Source organism: Varroa jacobsoni, unplaced genomic scaffold (genome assembly GCF_002532875.2).
Source record: "Varroa jacobsoni isolate VJ856 unplaced genomic scaffold, vjacob_1.0 scaffold_1218, whole genome shotgun sequence".
Lineage (NCBI taxonomy): Eukaryota > Metazoa > Arthropoda > Arachnida > Mesostigmata > Varroidae > Varroa > Varroa jacobsoni.
In genome coordinates, this window is record NW_019214120.1 from 111,079 (window position 1) to 134,625 (window position 23,547).

At 39.5% G+C, this 23,547-nt stretch overlaps 3 protein-coding genes and 1 long non-coding RNA gene across 4 annotated transcripts in view; 2 read left to right on the forward strand and 2 right to left on the reverse strand.

Moving 5' to 3' along the window:
- Window positions 1-3,251: 3,251 nt before the first annotated feature.
- LOC111267772 (dnaJ homolog subfamily C member 21) lies at window positions 3,252-10,270 on the reverse strand. The gene is made up of 8 exons (XM_022846262.2): window positions 10,035-10,270; window positions 9,235-9,449; window positions 8,461-8,751; window positions 8,014-8,163; window positions 7,588-7,721; window positions 6,316-6,517; window positions 4,019-4,200; window positions 3,252-3,618 (listed from the first exon to the last, which is right to left on the reverse strand). Exons 1-7 carry the CDS (start codon window positions 10,129-10,131, stop codon window positions 4,030-4,032), a joined length of 1,260 nt encoding a protein of 419 aa, XP_022701997.1. The 5' UTR covers window positions 10,132-10,270; the 3' UTR covers window positions 3,252-3,618; window positions 4,019-4,029.
- Window positions 10,271-10,346: 76 nt separating this feature from the next.
- The window catches only part of LOC111267770 (uncharacterized), a 32,866-nt gene continuing 19,665 nt past the window's right edge, over window positions 10,347-23,547 (forward strand). Inside the window, exon 1 of the mRNA XM_086971440.1 lies at window positions 10,347-10,489. Coding sequence (XP_086827566.1) covers window positions 10,362-10,489 — 128 coding nt within the window. The 5' untranslated portion in view covers window positions 10,347-10,361. The remainder of the gene's footprint in view (window positions 10,490-23,547) is intronic.
- LOC111267767 (transcriptional regulator ERG) lies at window positions 12,478-22,964 on the reverse strand. Its single transcript, XM_022846255.2, has 6 exons — window positions 22,428-22,964; window positions 18,207-18,251; window positions 17,927-17,971; window positions 13,667-13,907; window positions 12,970-13,208; window positions 12,478-12,771 (listed from the first exon to the last, which is right to left on the reverse strand). The coding sequence occupies exons 1-6, from the start codon at window positions 22,570-22,572 to the stop codon at window positions 12,692-12,694; spliced, it is 795 nt and encodes a 264-aa protein (XP_022701990.1). The 5' UTR covers window positions 22,573-22,964; the 3' UTR covers window positions 12,478-12,691.
- On the forward strand, window positions 16,286-17,266 carry LOC111267769 (uncharacterized). The gene is made up of 2 exons (XR_015313944.1): window positions 16,286-16,419; window positions 16,619-17,266. It is a non-coding gene; the product is annotated as an uncharacterized LOC111267769 (long non-coding RNA).

Genomic DNA, 23,547 nt, shown 5'->3' on the forward strand with positions numbered 1-23,547 from the left:
AATTTCGGTATTGCAAAGCGTTCTTTTGTTCCCATTTTTTGTACACGATAGATTAACGTCACTGAAAGGGTGGCGACATCGTAGTTCGCGCGTATTTTCTGTTAGTTCCAACTACTCTTCAACATCATATTTGCCATCATATTGATTCTTCGCTAATTTCAGGAAGTTAGACCATTCGAGATTCAACAAGTGTTAAAGAAACCTAGCCAAGCGCCATTGAGGCAGCCTAGAACAGCATCCACTAACACTTCCTTCGTAATGGCCACGTTTTGAAACAATTCCATGAACTGTCCATTTTGTCACCGGTACAAAGTTTGTAAAAGTTGATTGGGAGTTCTCTGAACAAAGATGCTATTGAAAACGCTGAAATACAACGGTAAACTTGTTTAATAATGATATTGCCCAAAGAGAACCAATATTCTTTATAACTGAAGTCTGATGTTCATAATGGGCTACGGCGAAGTAGTCGTTTGGGTTCAAGTAAAACCGTGCGTTTTTAGTAGGTGAAGAAACCACGAGACAATTTCATAAATATCAATCAAATTTGTACGTTTGTTAGATATTGGATCGCGTATTATTTCTTGATACCGCTATGCCAACTTTGCATGCAGTAATAGAGATGTGTCTGTATTAGTGCGCATGATAAGTCTTGATGGTCCACCGGTTGCTGTGATATACTCTCAAGCAGTAACTGCAGAGTAGAAAGTAGTGCTGAAAAATCATTTTCAGTTTCTCTAGTAGATGATGTACAACATATTCTGCTTTCTACAATGACAGGCTTTATGCGATCATCAGTGCCAGCAAGTGGTTTACACTGTACGGAACGCTGTATAAAGCACATGTCAGTGGATCATAATTGTAAGCACGTCTATGCGAGTAAAAGAAGAACGCAGAGTACAGAATTCTCTGTGCGATAGGCAGCGTAGCCGTGCACATGAAGCCGGTGAAACTGTGAATGACTCGGCGAGTTCAGTTGCAAAGAAAAGTTGTAGACAGACGAGTAGGGCATTTGGGCTGGTGGAATAAATCGAGATGGAAACTCAAGCAAAAAGTGTTCCGCTTACCGAAGGCGAAATTCAGGGAGCAAAAATTTTGAGTTCCCATATCAAAACACAGATCGCCTGCCTCTTGACGAAATATATAGTAGGTGCAGGTATATCAGTTTATTAGCAACTTGACCAGTTAATATGACACGATATACTATAATTAAGACAATGGTAAGATATGATTTATTCAAAAAAGAAATTAAAGGTCGATGGCTCGAAAGAGGTACACGCTTTCCTGTTAAATAAAATCGATTTAGTGGATACAGCTATGCGTTCCAAGTTATGACATGTCCCCTAGCAAATGCTTTACGGAATATGTAAGGTTTACTTAGTTGACGCTTAAATTTGACATACAACTTTCGAGTGCGAATTTGCTGGTTATCAACACATATATTTTTTAATATAATACGCATTACGCATCTTACTTAAAAAGAAGTTTGGCATCTTTGGAAAAGGCTAGCCCTACACAAAGGTAACAAGAGGCTACCAACAAGACTGATTTATGCCGGTAGGCTGTGATAAGATCTTTACATGTGTGCTTCTGTAACTATCTATTTTTCAAAAATTTTTTTTGTTCGAAAGATTCTTTATCCGCAATGGTAGATACAGATTCCAGGCCACGTTACAACATACTAAATATGAAACGTATTGTACTGTATACGATCGGCAATGGTGGAACAGTGACAATTGATAGTCTTGTTTTTATATAATTGAAAAATCAGGCAGCTTCACTCATTTTTTCGCCTTTTCCTACACTGGATCTGTACTGATAGCCTTTTAACCACGAACGACATCTTATATTTGTTTCTGTTTTAGTTGTTCTCGCTCAAAACCCGGTGGTGGTGCAGATATTAATACTATAGGGTTTTGTCTATTGGTTTGGAACGCGATTCACCAACCATTAAGATCTTAAATACAATATCCTTTCGATTTTGTTCAGCTTGGAAAAACATACCGTTTACAATATAATAGTACGCTATGATCACTCCGCTGGAGAGATTACTTATTCTTTGTTACTGTTTTGTCTATAATCACAGTATACACAATTTTTTTTTAAGACGAAAATTGTTGAATTATAAAACCCGTTACAGACCTGACTTCGTCACTAGGCCACGAAGAGTCGCCTGAGTTACGAACACCCTATAAAATAACATCGACATTAATGCATGTTCTCCTTGTTTAGCTTAATGAAACACATTTTCTATTAGTTATAATATTAGTTTATTTACAGTGCCGCTCGGCCATCTGGTTGGTCACGTATGCTATAACACCAACAATTTTGCAAGTACCTAATGTTCAATGCCAAATAGGTATTCTCCATTCCTTTATACCTACACGAAATTATCATATCGCCTTGCCAATGATTAATTAATACTCATTCCTACATTAGTCCAACAAAATAACGTGAGGAATACATACTTGCTATTGATTTATGCTGGAAGGAGTCCCTAGCGACTCAGGTAGCTTCCAAAAAAAACAAAAAAATTCTAATTAAAGGTGACAGTTAGCGGCCCAGGCCCGTTGCAGTTTCTAATACTCAATCAGTCAAGCAGACTATCATTCAAAAAGTATAAGTTTTTCTTTTATATTGCGTTTAGCTAGTTAGGTCTCTTATCGTGGAGGTTTACTTCTCTGTTTTCGAAAGACTGTGCGTAACCAGTTCTTTTTAGATTTTCGAACATTTTGTCCAGCATATATTACATAATGCGCTTTTCATCGGTTGCAGCTGGACTTTCCTGTCCTTATCGTCTCCATAAGTATTTCATGCATTTTTGCAGGACCTCGACGTAAATGTGAAACATTGGTTCGCGGGTATTATATATGTGGAAAAAGTAACTACTAGACGTATTTGCGCTCAAAGCAAAAAAGCAGCGTATTTTATCGATATAAAAAACAAACCTCAGCGGAACTAAAGCTTTAACTGCGCACCTAATAAGTGAAAAATTCTGTAATTATGTATGTCACAACAGTAAGCAATCTTGTCGGCACATGGAAGTTGTGAGCCGTTTTAGCGGTTTCAGGAAACGGACACTATCGATAATTTAGCAAAAAGGTACTTTTTCGTTTATGTTAACGACCGGTAAACTGGAATTACCTGTATTCGAACGACGTCTGATACTGCCGTTAAGAATACTAAACATAATCTTCCTTGAGAAATAGAGCAGTATATTAACAATATATCATTACATCTAAAAAGCTCAAAGGTTTCCAACAGTCATTTACCTCCTTGATATATTTATTTTCAATGTTGAGCAGGAATCAATCATCAAGTAAAGCAAGATAAGGCTTGATTATATTAAATTGCTTTTGCAGGTAATTACTAAGCTCCCAGTTAGTTATCTCATAAGGGCCTATTGCCCAAGTAAACACTAATAAAAAAAGCAGGCACAATATAATAGGTATAAACAGACACCATACTTATTCTTCTTGGCCTTGAAATCTACCGGGAGTTCCGGCTTCTGAACAAAATCCTGTCCTATGCTCGAACTTCCTGGCATACTTTGGTTCAAACCTTCCTTCTTCGACGCTCAATCCAACCAGTCGCTAATAACTTTGGATGCCTCACAAGTGTCTGTTGAAACGGGTGGGGATAAAACAGAAATAAAACGACTATTGCGCATTTTAGAGACAAGATTATCATGCTTTTTATTTATAATTTTTTTTATCTACGTCTCGTGGAATGTGTTCTTGTCATTCAAATGAAGAGTTGCAAAAATAGCCATCACATGATAATATATATATACGTACAGTGTAATAATTACTTGAGAAAATCAAATTAGCAAAACGTACAAATCTGCGAGATTTCCGGAAGGCTTTAAACGGCCTTGGGTTTGTAATATTACAGCCCTGTGGTAATTAATGTAATATTTTATAGAGGCTCTTTCTCGTATGCACAACACAGTGCAATCAATATGTTAATAATGTTAAAAATATTTCAATACTAAAATTGAGATTAATATATTATAAAGTACCTTCAGTTACACTATTGTTGAACCGTGGTATACATCTTCGCGTTTTTCTTTTTCTTTCTATTCTTACGATTTTTCCGCCGATTCTCCTCTAATGGTGCCGTACTGTCGCCCTCGCCAGCATCCGGCTCGTAAGTACCGTCTGCTTCAAAAGTTTCTGTTAGAGCCTCAGGCTGACCCTTGTCCTGCGAATATCAACGGAATACCATCTTAAACATCGAAAATTATAGATCCCCTTACTTTACACAAATCATGCATGTATATATAATTTAGTCTACCTGACCATAAAATTATCTTGTACTTAAAAAAATAAAATACATATACACGATGTCCCAAAAAATAAATATATAATTTAAATAATTATAGCTTTATTCTTTTTACATATAATGAATATTCTAAATTGCAAAAGAATCTACATAAAAAAAAAACTACATACAGAACTTTTTCTTTTACCGTACTACTCGACAACACAGTACTGATAATTTTAGTCTATTGATTTACAATCTCAATTGTGGGTTTATACTTTTTTAGCATCGTTAATTCTGCCGTTGAGCAACATGTTCATTGATGCTAGAGCTAAGAAACAAGCATGCTGTTCCATGGCGCCTCTTCGTGCAACCCATCTGCTTAAAAGACCATCATCAAAATGGGCTCTTACGTCACCATTATAGTGTGCAAGTGCTTCGACATGTTAGAAATAAAACTAGTCATTTTTACAAAAGTCGTCCGAATCGCGTAATAAAACATGTTCTTACATTAAACTAATTTAATTGGCACGAGCCATTGTACTGTCAAGATAACAGTCCGATCGAATTAATGTATACATTCTTTTGAGACACTCCATTTATATGAAGTTAAGATTAAATCAAATCTTCTTAACAATTTGGATATATATATATATATTGTATATGGTATATATTTATATAACAACCGTCGGACATAACAACTACACTTCTGTCCATTGTTTATATTTCAATTTACTCTTAGGAAATGTATGGGTCGCGCAATTTTTTAGCAAAAGCACGTCAATTCAAAGTTTTATTTGTATGAAAGTTTCACATTTTTTTTAGCTCTAAATAGATCAGAGATTTAGTACAATTAGCATTTACTGGATAATTTCAAAAGGTGGAGTTATACAGGACAACTCAGCATTTTTTTCGCATGTCATTAAACTCTTGTGGAAATATAGAAAAGCAAGACAAGTATCGCGTTTTCCTGCAACAGTGTTATCTGTTTTAAGGCAATATTTTTAATAGTAAACTGAATAAAACAAGTTACATTTTAAAAAAGTCACTGCATTAAATTATTTTACGTGGGATGGCTATATGGGGTAAGGTGCTGGAGAATTATGACTGCTTCAAGGTTAAGGCGTATTATTCACGCACGCGTTGCACGAATGTGGTACCGCAACACCGTATTATATGTGGCTACCTTTGAGACACTTTGGCGACTTTACTGTTATAACCCACTGTAGGATTAGGCCAATATTATCCATATATGCGCTATACTGCAGATAGTCAAGATTATAGATTACATGTATAATTATTTATGCCAGAATTAAGCATATACGCAATAATTATAAAGGCTTCAGTGCGAAGGTTGGTTTTAGAGAACGGTGCCGTTCCTTGTTGTTGTTGTTATCGTTGTTGTTTGTTGTTACTGCCTCACTTCTCGAACAGAATGCGACTCTGTATGCACCTGTATATGGGCCATTCAAAACCAGTCTTCACCTTTTTTTCAGTTTTTAGTCTGCCTATCTTGTCATAAGTTACTATAAAGCATCGCCTTCTCTGGCAATCATCACAGTTTTTTCTAAAACGATAAGGTTTTTCCCTTTGTGAAAATGACTGACCTTTTCGCACGAAATTATTAACAATAATTTCGCCCTCTGGAATTATGTGACTCAACGACATAGATGCCTTCCATCGACATTTTGTCAAGAATGAATAAGTTGTGAGAAGTCCGTTTCAGCCAGAATATTGAAAAAATGTTTAACGAATATACTGCTATATTCACCTTCTTCTTCTTTTCCGTGGCCTCGGGTATTTTTGACGATAGTATGAATCAAATGTTGGCCTCATCCTTACCTAAATAAACCTGATAAATGGTACGGCCCACCGAGCCATATCAAATAGATTTTTAGCCAAAAGATATTTTTACCGAAAATTTTCAGTTTGATGCTAAATCAGAAAAGTGCACTGGACCCACATGTTTATGCGCGCATTTCCGAATCCGAACCAGAGCCCCCTAAAGCGTAACTCCCCTCTCTCGCTAAGATCTAGTTTGGAAAGTCCACTAACCTCGGCATCGTTTTTAGTGTCATCACGATCTTCGGGTTCGTCTGAATAATGGTTCTGCTCTGCACTATCATCGTTAATTTCAACTTCGCCATTTGAGCAGGCATTGTCACACCTGTTGAAAGCTTTTTCTTCTTCTTCGATCAGGTCCTTTAACAATGCCTCGTTTTTCTTATGCCTTTTCGAGCGCACATGATTTTCATACCTTGAAAGGAATCACCATAAGCGTCAGCTTTGCATGTGAAAGAACTAATACAACAGGGTACTCAATCAACAGCGTGAAACGCACCGATTGGCTTCAATCCTTTTTTCTTACCTGTTGGCCAATATGCAATCAACCGACGAACGAATTAAATATATTTTAACAAAACTTATTTTATACTTTACGGTTAGTTCTCCCTTAACGAAAAATTGGCATCTTCTTTTTTCACTCTTTTGCTTTTTTTTTGTATAAAGTGTTGGGAAAAAACATCGTCTTATACCAAGCGTTTGTCTTGAGTAAGATTAAAATCTATTTAAAAAAGTGCATAAATGGAATAGAGCTATAAACAAAAACAAATTAATACACAACATGCCAAACAAGAAAACTTAAAGGTTAAGTCTTTTTTCTATAAGATAAAAATTATATGCTACTAATCATAAATATTTAAACATTAGATTTAGTGAATCAAAGATTTAATCGAATCTACTTATACGGTAACAAGAGCTTCAGCGGTTGAAAGTCTCAATGAAAGCCAGTGAAACTTTAACTTGTTTGATAGGTGTATTTGCAAACTTATATGAGTATCATATGAAGCGGCAAATTAAAAAGAAAGGTAACAAATAGAATACCTGGGGAATGGAAAAGGTATGCCTTACGAGAATCATGACGGAAAGAATAAAGAAATTAGAAGCTCAAAATCAGCCCGAATACTAACCAGGTCTAGCCACATTATCGCAGCTTTTTAGAGGAAAAAAGTATTTGAGACCACAAGAATATAAAAAGCCATCTTCATCCAAACTATTGAGCCTCATGTTCGCATTATACTAACTGAACACTAAGCTGCTGTTAGAATGACGACAGTTTATTGATAATATGTGTATATGCTCCAATTTAAAGCAGAAGGCTTTTATTTACCAAAAAATACGCAGAGCTGCAATTCGGTTTTTGAAGTTTCTTACCTGACAACGCAATATATAAACGAGCTGTACGGAACAAAGCGTAACATGCACTTTTTTGTTATTAATGTAGTAATTGTTATCAATATCTGGTAGTCTGTTTCCAAATGAACTTACGATTTTATTGACATAAAGGCCTTATCGCAGGGGATACAGAAAAGTGGATCTTGCTCCTCGACACTTTGTTCGTGCTCTAATTCAAGTTCAGCTAACTGCTTTTCGATCTGCTCAGGCCATATCCATTCTGCTTCCTGGAAAATGACGTTCAATATTACTCATTTAGTGGACTTCATTTGACAACATCAAATATTCTGAAAAATTCACATAATCTTTACTACAGGTCTTATGATTAAATTCTTGTCGTGGCGCGTTCAGCGCTTGATATTTATCACTAACAAGATTGTTGTTAATGCAGACAACATGACAATGCCTAAGTTGCCATAGACACAGATTCCACATAAACAGAAATTGCAGTGACAAATTAGTATGGCACCAAATTAGTACTAGTTAATAAAACTGGGGGTCTGTACCACCATTACTGACCTTGTACTTTTCCATTTTTCTAAGTTTTTCCATTTTCTCCTGTTTTCGTTTCTGTTGTTGTGCTTTATTACGTTCATCTTGTTCTTTTTCTAATTTCGCAAGGTAAAGCTTAACCCGACGATCCCGCTTTTTTACAAAAGCCACTAGACCCTGTGGAAGGGAGCACACAGCAGACCATTATTTACTGCACAGCCTGGTAAGTATTATCCCATCATAATTGCAGATCAACGAATTTTAATTATTTGCACAGCATTCAATATGTACCGCATTATGTGTATATGGAAGTAATACTTGTAAACTCGGAGTACCCTATAGCTTCTAAGTTAGTTTTGAATCTACGCTCGCACGAAAAACAATGTGGTTTTTCACACACACAAAAAAAATTTCGTCCGAGTCTGAGAAATTTCGAGCGCGAGAGCAGGAAAGGAAAATATAAACAAATGTTACCCGAATCTGCTCGTTCCGTTCCTTCCTGGCAGCGTCGCGAATCTTCTGGTTCTCCCTCATAATGTAACGGTTGCCTTTCCGGCCGTATTCTTTGCAGTGTTCGTGTTCTTGTAACCATTCGAAATTTAGCCCTGTGCGGAACGCCTCCCAGAACTGGTAGAATGGTCGCACAACATCTTTGTACGACGACTTGCTGTCGCCAAAACATGCAAATTCCAATTCATCGTTGACATATGGTGCTTCCTGATCCGCAATTGTTTCAAATACTTTTCTATACACTGAGTAGAAGCCCTGGGTAGAATCGACAGTACACAATGAATGCTCATTTGTTACTGACTGCTAGTAAACCTGTTTTGGTATGATGTTCAACAGGAATAATATCCTTAAAGATATTCTACATATAAATAAAGTTATTGTATAATACATCGTCATTAGAAAACGTTGTATACTACGAATATTCCGAGTCCATGCAAGCAATTAATATCTATATCTGAAAGTATAGAGATATTAATTATCATTAAATGAACCCTTTTACTTTTAGCTTCTCTCTTGATAAAACTTCCAATGCCCGCATATCGTTACCAAGGTGCTCCTTGTTCTCTATATTTCATTCATGTATCGACCCTGAAACTCCCACTTTTGAATCCACTTAGTCTACACTGTAATTCATAACAATTTCTTAATATGAAACGTCTAGATTTGAATTTAAAAAAAAACATCTGTTTTCCGTAGAATTCGTCCTATTTTCAGATAAAATTATAATAATACTATTACATCAATGTGATCATTGAAGCCGTTGTAACATGAAGTAGTAAAATATTGGTACACGTCTAGGAAATGCTCATTTTCCGCCTCATCTCTGCGTTTCAGCATGCTATCACGGTGCTTGTCATAGAAAGCTCTGTCCTCTGGATTGGATAGAACCTCGTACGCCTGCTGTATTAGTTTGAAGGTTTCCGTAGCTTCGGTTATATTGTGCGGATTTTTGTCTGCAAATACGACACGATAAAAAATAGCATACCAAGAAATAATGCATAACGAGAACAGCCGTTACAATATAGCGTTTCTCGAGCGAATTCGGTTAAATGTTTATTAAATTACACAATTTTTTCCACTGCTTAGAGAGAAATCAAATAGTACGAAGTTTTCCAACTGTGTTCAGCTTGAATTCATTCGACCGATCCCAATTTATAATCTTTTTTAGTGGCTTATTCTAGGCTATATAATGTAAAGCCCAAGTTCGCTCTATGGGTTCTGAACTCAATTTAGACAACAGAAACGGGTCCACTAACACGTGCCATGAAACAATAGTGGCTCCTGTATATTTTATTCTTAGCGTGCGAATTACGGTGTACGAGCAAATTCTGAACAACTATTTTTATAAAGTACATTATTTTAGCTCAGTAATATATTTATCTTTTCAGAATTGTATTACAAAGAATACCTTTATTCATACTAAGATATATATATATATATATAAGTTAGCAAATCATACCACTATTCCTAGAGCAAGTATGGTTCTTTGAAATAAGTGAACATATAAGAAGGTAACTACAACGGACTATTTGACATACCTGGATGCCATTTTAGCGCAAGTTTCCGATAGGCTACTTTCAGCTCATTGTCATCCGCATCTTTTTTGACGTTAAGAACCTCGTAATGGCACTTCATTCTTTGCTCTTCCTTTTGTCTATATCAACAATCAAGTTTGTATAGAATTAGTTTCAACACAGACATAAATCTAACCCTTAACAATAACAGACGGGTTTAGAAAGTCGACAGGATTCCGAATACACAGGACAAACATACTCTATACAGCGTGCTGGCTAGGTTTAAACAATAAACACAACAGCAGACAGCTACGAACTCTAGCTATAGCTGGCATCAGTTCTGATTGTAACATGAATGGAGAGGGTAGCCGATATGATGCTAACCTTGGCGAAACACTGAAAATGATTAAACGACAGCTCTGGAAAGATCGGGCCAATATTGTTCACTACTATCTATATATATATATGCTAAATTTGAGGTAAGTTATTATGATGTTTTGCTAATGAATAATCTGAGAAAATATATGGCGGTGCAACTTGAGATGTTTTCTTTTATTACACATACGGTTCGGACGGAGGAGGGGGTATCAGAAGGTCAGGAGGTCGTATAAGACCGCTATTTTCACAGTTATAACATTCACACATATTTATGGCACTACGAATTGGATACGTGGAATGCGAAATCTAACTTCTAATTGTTATGATGTGCGGACAACTAAAGAAATTATACTTGGTCCAAACAAACAAATTACCTGAATTTGGCGAACTTCAAGGAAGGTAGCTGTCTTGTGCAGCTTTGATAGATACACATGTTTGGAAGAAATAAATATTTCTCACTTTTCGTGATTATCGGGCTACGAATTTTTACAAAAAGATATATCCTTAACGAAAATGCTCAGAGCTTTTTGTTAAAAGCCAAATGCAGAATGTTCTAACAGCTACAAATGAAATATGAATGAGTGCACATTAATGACCAATTAATGAGGAATTTTTCTCAAGTTATTTTTGTAGTCATTTCGTAAATCGGAGGTTAAAAATTTAATTTACTTCCATTGTTATCTATACGCACTTTTCAGATACGTGTAAAAAAACAGTAAGCTTTCTATTGCTGAATAGGCTTATAAACATTACTTTTTTTAAAAAATTAAAAATAATATATATATATATATATATATATATATGAGTAAACGATGTGCAGCAAAAATCACAAACGACGAAGCCGGTGAGGTGGCAGTCGTGTTTCTTAAACCTCTTGCCATATGGCAGAGGAGGAATCGGCCATTGATTTAACTACTTCTACTCGTGGTGGCAGTCAAAAAAAAGTAGGCTTCTGCAGCGCATGGAAATACAAAATAGTATCATCCGGCGAATCACTAACCAACGCCGTTCCAAACAACACCGCCAAAGAGAATCGCGTTGAGACTCAGCAACATTGAGCAACGACCTTCTCATATAGAAACACCAGTACCTAAGAACAAAAATATTAGGCGTTAATGTAGCGATAACCTTGATTGACAGCGACCACTGATAAAAGCTACCGCGGGTATCTGCACTGCAGCCCAAAAGCGGTTGCAGTCCCAAACAGGAAAACGGTGCTTAAACCGTAGTAATGCCTTATCGTCCTGCTATAGCTATGTTTCCGAACTGTACGTTCGGTATTGTAGTTTTGCATTCTATTAGACGGCTGGCTCCGCAGCACGAAGTGACGAAGTCGGAACCTTCCAATTCAGTCGCGAATCAGATCAGGCAGAGCCCATTCGACCTTTCCTTTATTGATTCGTGCTGGAGTGTTTTTCCGTTCAGCCAAGACTGACGTTAGCTGCGTAAATTATGGTTAGGGTCTCTTCGCAAAAGCTTTTTACTTGATTGGGATTAGTCGATAGCAAATTTATTTTGGTTGTGCAGTATGACTATCGATCCCTCTGCCATGAAGTATCAATGCATAAGGTCCACTAGGTTCGGAATTGTCCATGATTTAACAACACGTATATCAACTCAGTGCCACCATACGAATTCATTATATCGCTCGTAACTCATTTATTAGACGTATTTCATAAAATTATCAAAATGTTCATCCGCTGTTTATATCGGCCGGCAGGAATTAATGACACTATAACAATCATCATTGGCTGTTATGTACAACCATTGGCTGCGAGCAAGAGAGCATGTTCGTAACAACAAGTGGTCAGTGTGGAATGGACGATATGGGGCAAAAACAAAGCTTCTGGAATTACAGTCATCAACGAAAAGCATACGCTTTTTTCGTTCGAGAAAAAACCTATGCTCTCACTTGATAACTATGCGCTGGGGTATTTTCGACACTGAATATTTACTTAGCTTTTATCCTGTTGTGAAACTACTACTTACTCAGAATAGATATAGATCCACATGTTGAGAACATAAGAATGTTAGTTCGGGCTACATAAAACTCATTTCGGCACCTTGTTGTAAGAACAACTACGCTGAGTTTCGTAAAGTCTGGTCTTTATTTCTCATGTCAGTCCTATCCATCTTCTATAGTTGAGATGAAGCAACGCGGGTAGTGAGATAAACAGTTGAGTCAACATATTTGCACTGATAAAAATGACCTTAATGAAAAAATCTCAACATACATATCCTTCGTGGCTATCGCTACGTATAATCACTTGAAAAGGTCCGCTCCTGCCAAGAGGTATGACATTTTACATTGCACACGAATACTGCACATGTGGTGTGCCCCGATATGGCTGGCAAGTGCTTCCAGCAGAAGTCCAATATCCACCTGTTGTGAGAATAGTGACTTTTGTTAGTAAGTTTTGTTGATAACAAAAAGCTACGCAGCAACATAAATAAGAGCCATGGAAACAGTCTAATGTATCTTGCAGTTCAATGCGTACATCCATGACGTTATCTAACAACACGCATATATATATATATATATATGCGGCTCGCATATATATATATATATATAAAGGCTCACCTGACGAGAAATCCATAGACGATAGTTTTCTGCCGGTTGATCCAGGCGGGTAGACCTGGGGGGTGAGGAAGAAGTCACCTGCATGATGAAGGCGATAATCCCCAGCAGTGCGTGTACCTAAACTTGGAGCGCCCTGAAGGGACTGCTGTTGTTGGGCCGCCGAGAGGCCAGCGAAGTCGAATTTATAAGCGTAGCGCTTTCCGTGAACCTTCGACATGATGTTTTTGTCATAATAATATCTGTAAAATATTAATGCATGGTAGTACATGTTTATGGTCTAAAACGTATTCATTATTATGAACAACCGATAGCTCAATGATTTCAGTCTGTTTGCTGTTGTTGATCCGAACCAGGTTTTTGTTTTTAATTACAGCAAATCGATAACAAATTCGTTTTAAAGTTAAAAATAAGGAAAATATGCTTTTTTTTTTTTAAAAAAACAATAGATGGAACTACTTTTATGCAGATATCTGGATTTGAAATTCGACATAGACGTCGAAGGAGTCTGGCTCGTTCTCGAAACATGGCAAAGAGTCAGCATTTCTGCTTTTCCGAGGTACCAAAGAAAGCCTAGCAAGAGTCGTTTGTAAAGCTTTGTGTAAGAAAGTGATGATTAGTACATTACGCAGAGTTTAAACTATTATTTACGTTTTTGGATCGATGCAATGGTACAGTACGGGTCTGCGTATAGGCCTACCTCAGTGCGCGAGACAATTTGTCGTAATTCATATTGGGCTTGGACTTTCGTTCACCCCAGCGACGTGCGACTTCGTCGGGGTCTGTTAGCTTGAACTCTCCGTTTTGACCTTCCCATGCTATACAGTGGCCATGCGATGGAGGATCTGAGAGCAGTTCAAGAAGAAATTGCCACAACTGGATTTGACCGCCAGATACTGGGGCGCCACTACCTAACCCTCCAGAAACGTGTGCTCCGCCGCCTGTAAAGTAAATTACCTCGAACTTTGGCTTCTTTGCATCATAATGCGTCCTGTAATATTTTTATGAATATTTTAGATTTATAGGAGGTATTAAACTTGTGGCTTTATTATTTCATTACCTTTCTATCCAGAGCGGACATTGAAGCAGAACTTAACAAGAATGAGCTCGCTGAGCGTATTCTATAGAATGCCCCAGATGCGCTGTTTTTTGTACGTTGAATAATCCTTTTCAAAGAACAGGCATGTAGGGTTATACTAGCTGCGACCTTATACGTGTCTCGTCGTAGTTGCTCTACGTTACTGCGATCTACTTAAAGGATGCCGAGTCTGATTTCGCTGAACCATGTAACTGCGCGTCCTTTTAGATTTTAGCATGCAACCATGGACGAAATCCATGGGAAAATCTTACTCGTTACACTTATATGGTTGTAAGAATGCTTTAAGCAGCATCGGAATGAGGCTTGCTAAATTTCAGAGTTGCCACACATAGCACGTGGTAAGGAAGTTTGATGTCATTTCATTGATGTATCTATACGCTGTTTATGTTTCTTCGAGCATGAGTACATACACGACTCCACAATCAGATCGCTGCTACGGCCTTCTTCTCTACGCACTCGGTGATAGCGCCGTTTATATCCTACTCCTGATAGAATACCTAATGAGGCTCTATCTATTCAATTCCTAATGCCGCCGTGCCCATACGCGTACCGCTATTCCATTACGACTATATACAAGAGGTATTATTATTATTATCATTGTGATTATCTTAATATACTATTACTGCCGCGGTCTATGGTTAGCGTGCCGCCTCTATCCAGTCTCGTCCGAGAGATTACTCCGAAGCGGGCGAAAGAAATGACCTGCAGCCCTGCTGGCTGTCTGTTGTCGCTAGTGTGAAATCACATATGCACGACGTGACATCTCTGCGTGACTGCTATCGCATCCGACAAGGGTTTGAGAAACTGCCTCTATAGTCAACATGGCTTGCGGACTTGATACCACAGCCATATAGTGTAGCACAAGTGAGAAAAGCCTAAGCAATACGCTAGTGAAAAGAGCTTGACTGGCTAGACTGGGCAGAAGCAGGCTAAGAGTCCCCTAGGGGCAGACGTAGATGCCGCATAGAAAAGACTTCCGTCTGTCGACGAGGAGCAATCCTCCGGGGCTCGACCATGGATCTCGGGGGTAGGGAGCTGACATCGTGCTTCTGAGTTAATCCTTCATCTGCATCGCACGTTCGGGTACGGCCAAGAGACGCGCTCACCTTGATGCTTTTATAGCGACAGCTGAAGAATGTTAACCTGCCAAGTGTTCTATATTGATACAACGTTCCTTATCAAATGATGCGACTAGTCGTTTTTCAGTAGTAGTATTGGGTTTTTCAGCAGGAAAACACGATTTTATCGTATATTGATTAATTCTTCATATAGAACTAATCGACGCCACTAATCGGATATACGATGTATTTTTAAAACTAAAATTGACTACTTTGCAAATCATTTCTTAAATTAAAAAATTACTTTTCTAATAGCGGAATAATTTTCGTATCATTAAGTAGTAGGAGGGTCTCATAGCTGAGATCATTAGACGAGTCACTCTATAGAGATTGATATGCTTTTGGTCTACGCACGACGCCTTCGACTCGACAGAGGGCTGCGTTTTGCCCTAAATTGGTATTATTAATTTGAATTCAACTGTGGAAAACCTGACAGTAGCGATACCGATCACCTGTACAAGTCCTATAACAAGTATTTGTTGTGTCCCGAACTTCTTCAGATATCCGACAGGTCTAATGAATCATATTGATCAATTTAAAATATCGCGTACAATAAGAGTCCCTACAATACGCTCCGTCATGAAGCTTCGAAAACGACCTTCGGCTAATTCAATTAAATGCTTGTAAGCGCCTAACGTTTAATACAGCTTTTTAGAGGTAAAGAATATGTCACCCTTACGATCATCGCGCTTAGAGACGACGTTTGCGATCTACAATGGACTACTGTCGGTCTTCATATATAAGAGTTGCATCGGACGTTATTGATGACTGCGACGGTCGCCTCCATTACTATATCTTAGTATCCCACATAATCGCTTCCTACCGCTTTCCCACTATTTACCCACTTCCTTGAACGTTATAATCACACACTTCTGTCCGAGAGGTTTTGCCGGAAGAAGTTCCCTGCCCTACGCAAAACCCAGTTTGGGGCAGCGTGGCCGCAAAGTACTCTATCGAAAACAAGTAAGCGCGCGTAGCCATTGAGGGAGACACTGAACCGCTGGTTTACCCTCGCCCAACACTTAAGATGCTCCTTTCCTGCCACTGCTAGCATCCCGTACCCATCTATAAATACGGCTTTAACACAGCAGGGAGCACATTAAGAGTTCGTTTTCCTGTCACTAGGGATCACCATCCGGGTAGTCGCGACGCGTCCAGACAACGACTATTCTATAGAAGAGGTGGCCTGGCAGGCAGCCCAGCATATATCGTTTCCCACGTGGCAGCTCTAATCGCGTGAGTTGTGTCGGTCTAGTCCAAGTTAATCCGGTTGAGGAATAACTCTTGCTTTATGAAGCACTGCATTTCGATTTAGGATCATTTTTTATCTGTGGTACAGGTCGTTAGATTAAGTTTGTGTGTGAAAGAAGGTAATACATTCACACCTTCGACTAAGATCGAGCTTATAAAATCTGATGTTTTTTTTTTAAATTAGGCGCTCTGCTGGCTATGGCAAATAACGCATTGAGATTACATTGCAACACAAGTTGGTCTAGCGAATCTCGGCGTTTCGGTATCGCAAATTATGGGAAAGCCAGCTATTTCGATCGCTAAATCCCGCTGCGGGAGAAGCGTCGAAAGAAAATACGTTGTGACGTAACCTAAAAGGTAGGTTCATAATGTCGTCTAATCTAATGACTAGCATCGAACACGGTCGTGGTCTAAATAGGTAGATATTCAAAATTTTCATTCGAAAAAACCGCTCGAGTACGTTTATGTACAGAGTCACCACCTTTGAAGACTTATGCGGTGGGTGTCGTCGTCGTCGTCGTCTGGCCGATCTCCAAGCCACGTGCTCACCATGGTGATTTTTAACGAGCGCAGAGCCTTTTTTTCTCTATCTTGATTTTAGTACACCCATTAAATTAGAAACGGTTGAACCACTGCTAACTGGAGAGCTCACACATGCCAAACTGGATATGTATAAATTATATCGATAACAGCGAAGATCGTGACTGATAACAAAACATTGTAATTTCGGTCTATATGTATCGTACGCTAGAAGCGACGATACTCATTTGATAGCGTACGGAATAAATCGTTAGGGGCGTCTGCCCTTTATCTCGGTTATATTTGTTCGTAACTGTCTTTTGCTTCCTTTTTTTCCAGTTTTTTTAGATCATGTCTGTCGCTTAAAAATTTCTACCGTCCTAATCGCTCTGCATTTTTTTCGTAGGTCTTTATTAGGAAATACCAGTGTTTCCGGAACGGACAGCACCAATGACGATATCATTTCAAACGTCATTAGATTGCAAAGGTTATGCTTTTCGTAGAGAACCTCGAAAATCGAGGACCCCGATCTGGCATGACTCGATCTTTCCTACAGCAGTCTATCGGTTACGTTAACGCATATTTTTCAATATACCGCAACAGAACTCGAATCAGCTCGATGCGCACGTAAACATGCATGAATATACACTCCGAAGCAACATGATGTTTGAATCTAGGGGCACGTAACCTGCCCGTGTGCCTTCTTTGATTGTTCCCACGTGCACGACAGCCAGTTTTTCCTTGCGGTCATGTAGTACTTTTTGAATATGCCAACTGAGAACGCGTCATTTTAGTTACCATAGTACTTGCCACTTCTTTGTGGTTGACTAGATATCTAGCACCTTTACGTATACTTCGATCGACTCGAGGACCTCAAGGGGACCATCGATTGAAGAATATTTTACTGTAATATATACTGTCAATTATATGCGTTAGCCTCGGCTATGAAATCCAACGTATTCGTAGCACTTACTTGCTTGAGTGAAATTTCGTGCAGATTTGAGCATATATAATGAATCTGAAATAAAATTCGAGAGTTTTGTTAATGACGATGGACTGTGTTAGTGATGGTGAGTGCACCACCGCTTAGCACATGTCCATTGCTTATGTAAAACTACTGGTGCATTTTTAACACTTAGTTGTTGTGCTCAAATGGACTCTGCTGAATTATCAGCCAGTCGATTTCGATATCCAAAAACACTATCCATATTGGACTAGGAGATGGATAGACTATCCACGAGGGTACGCATTACCTTCACCGCTTCTAGGATCCGTTCGCGACTCTCTTTCGGTGTCATCTGAAACAATCCAAATAAACCCGGAAGGCCTAACTGTTATTATATAGTGCATAGTGCTCTAATATAGTGATAAATACTTCGCTCGTCTGTTATCCGTGGTCCAGGTCGATGCACAGGCTTCCAATTTGAATTCCGAAGCGGAACCTCTAATTACAAAAAACTGAGTCTCGTGGACTGTTAATGGGCTGAAGCGTCCAAATACCCTCAAGAGAAAATAAACAATGACGCACGACAATTACTCGGGGCTATCACCTCCATAGACGTGACACAATTTCTTACCCCACTCTGTTCGGGCCTAATCCTTTGATTATCAATGTTAACTACACCTTGAATTGCTTTTTTTTCTTAAATGCCGAGATAGTTCACCTTTATACCTAAGCAAGCGTAACAAACCAAGCTTTATTGGCCTTTAAAATCTTGGTCTAAAAAAAACATTGGCTTAAAAATCATGTAGTGGTAAAGGTATCTGCCTGCCAAGGACTTTCGATCTCGACAAATTCTTAGATTTTACAAATTCGCAGGTACGGTTTCGACAACCACCCCAAAGTGTTGGCGATCTCAAGTAGACTACTTCCCAAACCAATGCGGCAAACTTGGATATCGTTGAGGGCTGAACATTTGGTCATGCAGTTCAGATCCGTCACAAAATATACTAGAAATATATAGATGTACTTGTAGCCTAAGTCTGTGAATGTATTTACTAGTACTAAATATATATGTACATACTATATGTGTGTGCAGTGTTGTCACTTTCTGAGCAGCACAATACCTTCCGTGCTTATCGCACTATTCGTGAGTGCAAAAACAAAGGCTTCCTGTCTGAAATGTGTTTTTCGGTTCGACATTGTTAGATTGAAAAGGAAATGCCTGAGTAGTCACAGAGATTTTGAGAAATTCCATAAATTTCGAGGCTTTTTTAGTATTCGTCAGCAAAAATCCATAACCTCCAACATCAATATGCAACACACGAGATCAGTCAGAGTTCCTTCACAAAAATAATAAACCAATAACGACTTATGGAAATTATATACATAATATATATATATATATATTAAAAACAAACTTCAATAAACGCAATCTATGACTTACGTTTTTCAGGACCAGAGTTAATTTTTTTTAATTCAGTATGCTAAAGGAGAATATGACCTATGACACCACTAACGAAGGAGACCACTGTATTAAGCGGCGTGTCGCTTGTTTTCGTCAGGTTTCGCGTGTAACAGAAAATTATCTCCGTCGAACGGTGATAAAAAGTGCTTGGAGAATCATCGTCTCAATGCACACTATACATTTTTTTTTAAATTTATTTAACAATAACATCGCATAGGCTACCCGTCGTATGTATCGGGTCAGTAATTGGTACTTATCGGTGTGTAAGGTACATCCAATGGATAGAACAAAAGCCGAAGCTGTAAAAGCTGCCTGTGTTTGATTTTATGGCTCGTCTTTGAGATCTCTAACCAAGTAATTGAAATATCTGTAACCCGCAAATATTCAACATTTTATACTGGCTAAATCTCAACTGTGTTCCCGCAGATCCCGTAAAACGCGCATTGTCACCAATGTAATGTAGTGCGCTAGATGTCATAGACGCCAGCTGCAGTGGAATACAAAAACCTCCAAGACTCATCGATTTCGGTTTATCGAAAGCTTATTTGCGATTACAGAAATAGATTTTCATAGGAGATCTTGGTACAGAATTTCCAGAAGACATGTGTATATATTTGAAGTGAGTTCACTATTAGGCTCAACTACACGTCAGATGAACGTAGAATCCATATTTCTATTTAACGAAATGTAATGGCATTATGATAAAAAAAAAAGTAATACCAACCCATATGTAGGCACTTTCCGAAGACCCAGATCGGATAAGCAGAGATCTTGGCTGTTTATGCGGGTTCCGGAATGATTTTCAATAGGTACGAAAATTCTACCACCCTATGTAAATCGCGTGCCTATCACGAATCGTGTTTTGCTGATACTGATAGAAAAACATCTGTTAATGGCTTCGTTTCTGTTTTTGAGAAAACGATAGAAAGTATCGTAGTTCGAGAAGATAAGTAATTGAATTTCTAACCCTCATTCATCGTTCTTTGGGTCCTGGCCAGTCCTTGGTCTAAAGTGTCTCACAAGTTCCAGCTATGGGTATCCCTTGGACACTTTACACACTAATAGATGAAAGCATTGTATCATAGCATACGATTTGCTAAGGCTTAGTGTTGAATCATATATCACGACTACCAAATGCATTTTATATATGTATATATATCAGGAATTTTTTCCTGCTTGTAGCCAGTGCGGTATAAAAGACTTGATAAACTTACTGTATCTAGACTGTAATACTTACGGCTCTGTCAATCTCCATTTTCACATGGTTCCAAAATATTCGAGAGACAATCATAGCATGCAGGAGCGAGGTATTCCTGACCGACAGAGGGAAGTTAATAAAGATTTCTTTCTCCAGGAACATCTCTTCTTGGTATAAATATACACGCACGCACACACACACAATTATCACCGATTAAAAGACAACGGCCACGAACAGCTGCGAGTTTTACCTAAACAAGTACTTCATTGTAAATGGTCCCCCTCAAACGTCATTGTTTCTATACAAATTCAATTCAACATAATATTATACACACCGTCAAAGTCTATCTGTTCCGGAATTCTCAACCGATTTTGATCACCAAGCCCTTCTATTCACACGTACCCCCTCAACGTACCTACGTGATTTAGTTTGTGATGAATTTCAATTATCCTGCCAGCCTCTCAGAATAGAAAATTTCCTCTCTATTGTGGATACGTCGAACATTGGCGACGCTAGTTATATATCACTGTATCAGAATAAACAGGTATGAACAAACACAAAAGCCGGTTGTTAAGTTGTTCTCCACATATACTGCGTAATGATGTTTTTATTCTGGCAAGCTAACTTCGAATTTGAGTGGTATCGGATCAGAAAGGATCCTGGGCCTTTTTTTATATACCGCTGCATTTTAATGTGCAACTTTTCAGTCCAACGACTTAGGATCAGGTACTGTTTCTGCTCACGCTAATCGAGTCAAACCAAACGCTCTAGAGTAAAGCAAGTAAAATATTCTAACTTCTTAGGAGAAGACCGTCTCACTTTGACAAGTCTCAGCTCTCACCATAAATGCCCCTTTAATAGATATTTACTTAAATGCATTCCGGTGAATCTCATGTTTGGGAGCTATCATTTTTTCAAGCTTCACTTAATCCATTGTCCTAGCCATCAGGCCTGATGCAATTAACTGGCACAAATGAATAACGCAAGCACAATGCTAACACACCAATATCCTAGTTGTAGTGAACAAGAGGCACTTTCATCTCATCACGACGCTTAATTAATGGCGAAGGGCGTACGGCCGTCAGGCCGTAAGATTATTCGCGGCGGACGTAGAGTCAACGACGCACGTTTTTGGTTACATTGCTTCCATTTCGAGAGAGGCTAACCAAGGAAATAGCCGCTCAGACATCTAAGTCAGCTGTCGACGAAGATAATCTTTCCGTGCCTTTCGTGCTTGACTCTCCAGAGCGCGCGCGACTCACAACAGCAGCGGTAGCACAGCCTGTGCGAGTTACACTCGACCGGAAACCCGGAGGAAACGGGTTCCAAGTCCGGGTCGCCAAGTCCAGCCGGCGTGTCAGACCGGAGGTGGTAGCGGCGGCTGCCCTTCGGACTCTTGCCGGAACCTCATCCGGAAGAGCGGGTTCCGGCACGATCCCTTGGGAACCAACTCGTCGGAGCGCTATAGTTCCAACTATCACTGGACGCGTCGACCGGAGTCGAACCGCTCGGACGCCATTGCCGACAATGGCACGACGCGTTTTGTGAGGTGTGGTGCCAATGACAGGCCATGATAGAGATTACTAAGTAAATGCCTCGAGTGCTACGTCCGGAATTGCCGCTAAATATCATTACATCAAAGTACTACTAGAGCAACTTCTACTGCCACTCTTAGCTAGACCAAACTAGACCTTCTCGGAATCCGGCTCATTAGTGGCAGGTCAAAAGCATGGGTACAGCAGCGAGTACGCTAGTGTGGAGATGAACTCTACGCTAGGTTATTTCGCTAGCTGGTCTTTCGTTCAATGGCTTTGTCTGTCAAATGGTGAATGATTATAGCATTGGTGTGGCCAATCACAGCTACTTACCAACTTGCGAGGCGCGAGCTTGCTGCGTGCTATTGCTGGTAACGTTTTGCGGTAACGACTGTTGGCCGTACAGGTATGACGGGTGCCATTTCTTGAGGAAATCGGCTTCGCTACCGGTAACGCTTGCACCGCTCTGTGATTCCATGTTAGGCAGAGAGGACCTTGTTGAGGAAAGCGCCTGGCCAGCAGCTGGACAAGTAGCGATCCCCAGAGCAGTGCGTAGACCGGAGAACTCCTTTCCCGACGGAAGGAAGTGGCAAATGACATTTTGCCGCCAAAAATTTACCGCCGCCACTAGCACCGCCACCTTTGGTTTCCTCCCTGTTCGGCCTCCTACTTTGCCCCCTCTCCCCCCGTTTCTTCGTTGGATCGTAGTCAAGGGAGAGTTCCTTCCAGGGCGCCCTTTTGTGGAAGGGTTTGCGGAGCCATTGCAGCAGGCCGAACGAGCCCGTCGTCCTTCGCTGCTATGAGTCGAGGTCCTAACCAGTCCCAGGGATACCCATAAAGGGCAACCCCCTGCAATGGAGCTACCCGCAGGCAAGCAACCATGCAACCTATGAACATAAAGATAAACTGTGTATGTGCCTTTGCTAGCCAAAAGCTGTCCTTTGCCGTAGCGATCTTCCTCAGCGGTCGAAGCCCCGCCTCCCGTGCCAGCTGATGCGTCTCGTGGGGGGCGGGGTTTTAGATCACGTGGTCACATTGAAAACCACTGACTGGCTGCCTTGGCAAAGATGGCTGTTCGAACCAACTTAACGTTCCGTGCACGCCGATAGAAGGATAGTAGTTTCTACTAGAAGCGCAGTTGCCGCGTAATTTTCGAAGCAGGCGTTGGCGATAACGACGGAAAATCAAATCTAAACCTAAAATCGAGTGACACTCTTCGTTAGTATTACCAAGATAAAAAGGATAACTATTTCAGTACTTTAGAAATTTGTTCACACATTTGCAGTCAACGGATTGATGGTTTGGATGGTTGGGGCGAGATGAGTCTGCATAGTAGAGGGCTACATAAAAAGGGGGATTAGTGGTCTTGTGCACAGCCAGTCGATGACGTCTATTTTGAAATGACAAAACTGGATTATCGGGTTAACGTTGTTTGCTCGAATACTGACCTACT